This window comes from Atta colombica, unplaced genomic scaffold (assembly GCF_001594045.1).
Source record: "Atta colombica isolate Treedump-2 unplaced genomic scaffold, Acol1.0 scaffold163, whole genome shotgun sequence".
Classification (NCBI taxonomy): domain Eukaryota; kingdom Metazoa; phylum Arthropoda; class Insecta; order Hymenoptera; family Formicidae; genus Atta; species Atta colombica.
The window spans coordinates 3,110,814-3,117,367 of record NW_017259254.1 but is presented as its reverse complement, the minus strand read 5'-3'; the positions used below and the strand labels follow the sequence as shown (position 1 = coordinate 3,117,367).

The 6,554-nt window shown below is 38.2% G+C and overlaps 1 protein-coding gene across 1 annotated transcript in view; it reads left to right on the top strand.

Moving 5' to 3' along the window:
- Positions 1 to 3,887: 3,887 nt before the first annotated feature.
- LOC108685981 overlaps positions 3,888 to 6,554 on the top strand; it is a 9,953-nt gene continuing 7,286 nt past the window's right edge. Inside the window, exons 1-2 of the mRNA XM_018190999.1 lie at positions 3,888 to 4,077; positions 5,643 to 5,817. Coding sequence (XP_018046488.1) covers positions 4,002 to 4,077; positions 5,643 to 5,817 — 251 coding nt within the window. The 5' untranslated portion in view covers positions 3,888 to 4,001. The remainder of the gene's footprint in view (positions 4,078 to 5,642; positions 5,818 to 6,554) is intronic.

Genomic DNA, 6,554 nt, shown 5'->3' with positions numbered 1-6,554 from the left:
CGCGTACGCGCTTCCCGAGTCCGGCATCCATCAAATGTCATATACGTGTATTCGCGCGCACCTATGTCATAGGAATCGGACGAAACGCAATCGCGAGGATTCGCGGGTGGATCGATGCGAATCGCGTGTGCGGCGCGGCGGCGCGGCGCTGCGATTCTATACCCGCGAAACGTATGAATATTCCGCGCGTGTATCGCACTCCGAATGCGGTGCGGCGTGACGCGTTCATCGAAATACAGACGTCGCGGTTCCACTTGCGCGGCACGGCGAGATATTGAACGGGGATAACCCACAAATTCAAATGTGATTCCAAACACTGCTACAGTCGCCTTACTCCGCAAGCACAATAGGTATATTAAGCCTTAAGCTTCAAGAAATTGATCAATTTTTACTCAAATATGAGAATAATTGGGAATACTATAGGCCTGTTCTTTTTAGCTGAATTTTTGCACTCATTTGCACCCTTTTGCAGGTCATCTTTCTTCCTCTTCTTTCGTTTTGAAAAAAAAAAGGAAGAAAAATAAACTGATGCAAAAGTTCAGCTAAAAAGAACCGGTCTTTTGATTGGTCAATTTCTTAAATCTAAAGGGTTACTATACCTATTGTGTTTGCGGGGTTAAAAACAAACTCGCTTCTCTAAGATATGATTAATTGATCTATTCTACAGTGAGAGCAAAAAGCATTCGTACAAGGAAATTTTCTATAAAAAAAGTCTTATTTGTAGAAAATAAACATTAATTAGCAATTTTATGCAATAAATATATTCTGTTCTAACATAAACAAATGAGCTTCGCATGGATTCCTGATTTTAGAAGCTAAATTTTTCGAGTATATGAGTACTTTTAGAGCATCCAAACAACAGAATTTTTATTTTTCGCTTATTTTTCAGATATTTTCATATATTTTCTATAATTAATACACATCTTTTTGGTATATATAATTTTAAGAAATGTGCAGTCTATTTTATACTTTATGAATAAATTGTTAATTACCCAGCAAGAAATAATTATCAATTAATCGTAAAAACGACGTCAAATTGAAATCATCGTATCAATATTGATTCGACATCAATTTGATGATTCATTTTCCGCTGGATAATATTTACTTTTCAAAAATAAAGTTTTTTTTATAAAATATTTTCTCTGTATTTATATATAATATTTTTTGCATTCACTGTATATATTTCGAAAGACGATCTCTGTTTTGCATTAACCTTGAACGATTCTACTCTAAGAATTATACTCTAAGGAAAAGCTCTTTCCCGCATTGTTTATTTCGATTATACGTAGAATCTCCACTTTAGCAAATTGGATTCAAATTTTGATCTAATTTTTCTTATACAGAGTATTCCAGAAATTAATAAGATACAATGGGAAGAAGTACATGATTTCTCATGTAAAAATAAATCAGAAAAATAAAATAAAATTTTTTATATAGAGCTCTGTTTTCGAAAAATTATAAATTTGAATATTTATTAAATGCGTGTACACTTGACTAGTAATCTGTTTGATTCATCCAATCTGACTATTCATTGTTATTTTAACATCAGTCTCTTTAGTATAATGTAAAATAATGCAGCAAGTTTCAATAATGTATTTATTTTATTAATTAAGAAATTGTTGAAAATACGAAACAATTTTACTGTATATTTTTTATTTATTTTTATACGAGGAATTACCTCTTTACCAGTTGTATCACGATTTTCAGAATACCCTATATACAGAATGACTAGTAAAAGTATGTCAGTACTTCGAGGGATTTTCGAGTTATAGATAATTAAAGGAAAAGTTCGAAACGCTCATTTTATACGTCAACATATGTATATAGTATGTCTTAGTACGTTTCAACTTTATCTGATGTTTACAAACAGTATTCATCGATATTGCAGCGCGGTAGCGTTAAAGTTAAAATGTCCGCACGATGCGGACATTTCGAATATTGCCTTTAATAATTCTTCCAACTCTAAAACTAAGATATATATACAGGACATATATAATTTACTTATTTTAATATGTAAATTACTTTTTTTTATTTATTTTAATACGTAAATTTATCTTGAAATGACATTTATTTATGAATCACTATATAATCATTTCCGTTAATTTCGTTTTTAGTCTGATTGTGAGTTTTTAGCCCACCATTAAATTTATCTCAAATTATACTATTTTGAGTTTTATATTTTTGTTCTATTATATCTTATGTATATGTCGTTATAATTTGACTATAATAATAGAGTTAAATGATTTAACTCTAAAAAATGTATTAAATGTATTAATTTTAATTTAAATTTTGTTTATTATTTACTAAATGCACACGCGTAAATTAATTTGGACTTGAAACTAATAACGGAAATGGATTAATTTTGATCTACATTTTGATCTACATTAATTTACATTTTGATTTAGGCTAATATTCATAGTCCGTGCTTATTTCAATATTGTCTTAAGGAATGTTTTCAGACGCTAATACAGCAATCCTCTGATTTACTCGTGACATCTCAAGACTGGATTTAAGACAGTTATCTTAAATATAAGAATTGACTATGAATAGCCACAGACGAAAGTTAAAAATAACAAAATATTATTTAACTGAATTGGATTAGATTATCATTGCTTCTTCGATATCCAACAATGTTGAATCGGCATGAATAAACATGAATCAACAAAAGCATAGAACGATCCCTCTTTCGATAGAGAGGCTATCGAGCAGAGTATTGAGACAATCTTCCTATCCTCCTTCTTTCTTAACTCAAAAGTCATTATTGAATGGTTAACCGATACAACGACGCGGGTGGTGGAAACAGTGGCGTGCACAGTTACGCGCCCCGATTATGCGAGAGAGCGCGCGATTTCAAAACATGCTCCGTCAACTCAACTCTGAACTCCAAATCGATCGAGTCGTATCGCTGCTCGTCCGAATTCTCTCACAAGTCTTGCGGCTATGTTAATATTCCCGAAGTGCGTATCGATATCCATCGTATCCATTCAGCAGGGAGAGAGCACCCTATACTCCAGCGCTCGTTCGAAAATTGCGAGCGAGTATTGGATCTGAGTACCATCACGCTAGGCCAGGCTAGGCGGCTGAATAGTAGGCTAGCGCGCGTATGCCCCGTGCGCCGCAATTACTTAATTGCTCGTATCTGATTGGGCCCGCCGCGGGGGAGGGATAACGGTGTCCTCGGTTCGTGATTTGCGCGCCGCGCGTGCAACGCGCTTCCATTGGCCAGGTTACCTGGGCAACCGACGAATCAGCCATTCATTTCTAGAACCCCCGCACTACCAACGCTAGTAAACTCCGAGAGTGAGAGAGAACGCGAAGAGGAGAGAAGGCGCGAGAACTAACGGCGCCGAGGTACGAGACGCGCGCGCACGCGTTAGAGAGAGAGAGAGAGAGAGAGAGAGAGAGGGAGGGAGTGAGAAAGAGAGGACGGCGAGTATCGAAGTTTCGAATGCGCCCGACAATCCCGACATCGATAGCTAGCCGCCGTCGCCGCGCTGCGGCAACGCCGTGACGCGTCCTCGCAGTCCTCGCGACAGTACGAGGCCGACGCGCTCACGTGTTACAGAAATTGTAGCGTAGACGAGACGAATCAAGGAAAAAAGAGACAATAGGAACGAAAGAAAGAGGAGGGGAGAATAGAAGCGAGCGGGAGAGAAATATCATCGTTATAGAACGCGTTGTGACAAATGCCGGATAATAGATAGAAAAAAAGAGACAGAACAAGGGGGAGAGAAAGAGAAAAAAAAGAGAGAGAGAGAGAAGGAAGAACCGAAGCGCCGGTCGGAGTGGCGGACGGTGGGACGTAGGGCACGCTCTCTCGCGGTATTTGCGCCAAGCGTCAGTATCAATATGGCCGTTGACGTGAGCGCAGTGCGCGCAGAGACGTGGACGCGATAGTAGTCTCGGTTCGATCCCCCTAACATGAGGTATACTGCAGCCAGGAGGGACGTTTTTACGTAATACCCGGATATAACGAACGGTACCCGGCACGTACCCGCAAAATGAACTGCGCCGCGCCCGAGGCGGCCGCGACGGCAGCAGCCGCCGCGAGTGGCGAGCAGATCGGTGCGGTACAAGGTACGTGGTGCATCATCTTCGCTGTGTCGCGTTGTGCAGCGCGCGTGGCGCGTGCAAGCAACGTGTCACCGTCCTTCGCTTCGCGCGTGTTCGCTAGGAACGACCGAGGAATGAAATGTTGATCAAATGTTTACCAAGAGCGTGCTTACGACCGCTCGAGATTCCGTGCTCGAGCCAAGAAAAGAGAGAGAGAGAGAGAGAGAGAGAGAGAGAGAGAGAGAGAGAGAGAGAGAGAGAGATTTCGTCGCGATCGATTCGTCGTTTGTCGCCGCTGTCATTCAACCTGTATTCCGTCCGGACTCCACGCCGCGCCGCGCCGCGTCCCAAGACTCGAAGAGTAAACGTAACATTATCCGCATGACTCGGACCGCTTCCTTCGTGGTCCGCGAAGACGCCGCGAGAAATCCGATGGAGTTTTCGACGCCGACGCACGACGAGGACGTGACTCCGAAAACCGAAAGTGTGTGATGCCGTCGACCGTGAGATGAGGGAACGATCGCGTGTTTTCATTCCAAGAAAATGAAAACGCGCTTCTGTTTGCCACGCTGGAATTTCGTGCTCCGAATCGACGCACGTCGATCAGTTCCGACACATCTGATATTGTTTGCCTCGCTCTTGCCTCCTGAGAATAATTACAACGGGGAATCGGGGAGTCGTGCGAACGTCGCCGAATTCGCTGCGCTGGTCGACCTCGACGTCCTTCCAAGACAATCGATACGATTCTTCGAAGTTCGGAGATTTACTATCGGCGTGTCCGCTGCTCTTTCTCTACGACACTGCTTTTGTCGACTTTCGTACCGGTGATTCGTGAACAGCCGATCGATACGATCTTCAATTCAGGAATTTCGGAAAGCGGTCGTAAAAGTTTCACAAGTTTTAAAAGTCGGTTTTTCATGGTGACTTGGGAAAGCACGCATGATGACTTGGGATTCGGGGTTCACGTTTCTCTCACCCTCCCTCGAAAACTACACATAGTGAAACGGCTTGGAAAACGTGGCATTCAGCTGTGATCGTTACAGAAATATACAACCGGCTTTTGGACAATTTATCGTCTCAGACATGGGTCTCTCTCTGTTTCTTCGGCACCTGCCGCAGCAGATGTTAAGAATGGTCAGGGTTTGTAAGAAAATGATGGGCAGTTTAGAGACGTGTGTGAATTATTATACTTAAGAGGATGTAACTATTATCGATCTTTGTGTGCACTGCTGAGAACTTGCTTTTTTTTTCTTTCTTTAATCGACACGACAAAATGCTCGAATGAATGAAACTAGTAGATTTGCTACTAATAGATTTTGCTAACTTTAATAAATCATCCGATAATATGACACGATATCATCATTAGCTAGCTACCGTTTTTTCCGGAATGCTTCAGTAATCGGTAAAATGCAATCTTCTAATTGCGATGGAGATACTTGGTATTCAATCGATATTTAATGTCTTTATATATCTTTCGCCGCTCTCGGTAAACGGTTTGAGAATACGTTGTTCGTTGCTCGTTTCTTTTGTGTCTTATTATGACTGAAACAAACTTATTAAAAGATTCAAACGTCTGGATTGATGTCTAGATATCAAAAACGCAATGTTTAACAATGAAGAAGGGTCTAAACAAAACAGTGACGATGTAAAATCAACAACTGTAGAATTATTTCCATGGGTCTCAGAATTTAAAAAAATGTGCAAATGTATATACGCGAAAAAAAGTATGGCTTCTTTGGCAGAGCTTATGCAGTACTATATCAGGTAATTTACATTCGGTATTTTATGTAATATTATACGCAATTCACCAGTATTATCATTCTGAGCACTGGTGTCATAATACTAAGTAATGCATGTATTATAACCTATATACCTTTAATATACAGCAATAATTGATATCCATATCTAAAAAGAAGCAACAGATTTATTTATATGAAATTTGAGTTATTGAATAACTTTGGAAAACTTTCAATCAAATTATATCCAGCCGAACAATGTTCTTTAGGTATTAATATATTTAATGATTAATATATTTAATTATTAAATTAATAAAATATGTTTTTTATAATATCATATTTTTGTATTAAAATAATTTTTCTGAAAAGACAATCATTTTAATAAATAGCTATAATATAAATTGTAATAAAAGAAAAGAGTTACATTTTAATGACAATATAATAATGCTTTTTAATAAAATGATTTTCATATATAGTTACAATTTAAATTAAAAATTGTTTTTAATTTAAATTAAAGAAGCGATAAATTTAATAATTTTTGATTGTAAATGCAAAGATAATAATGATCTTAAACTTTTAATGAATTTTCTAAACAGAATGTGATATCTGTAATTAAAAACTTTAAATGAGACAATATAGTAACAATTTTTAGGACGATATGAAATTAATAGACTTTTTTAATGTAATAATTTTTTAAATACATATATCATTCTAAATAGCTTACTGTTGCTTCTTTTTCATTAAATTGAAAAATATTAGCTACAT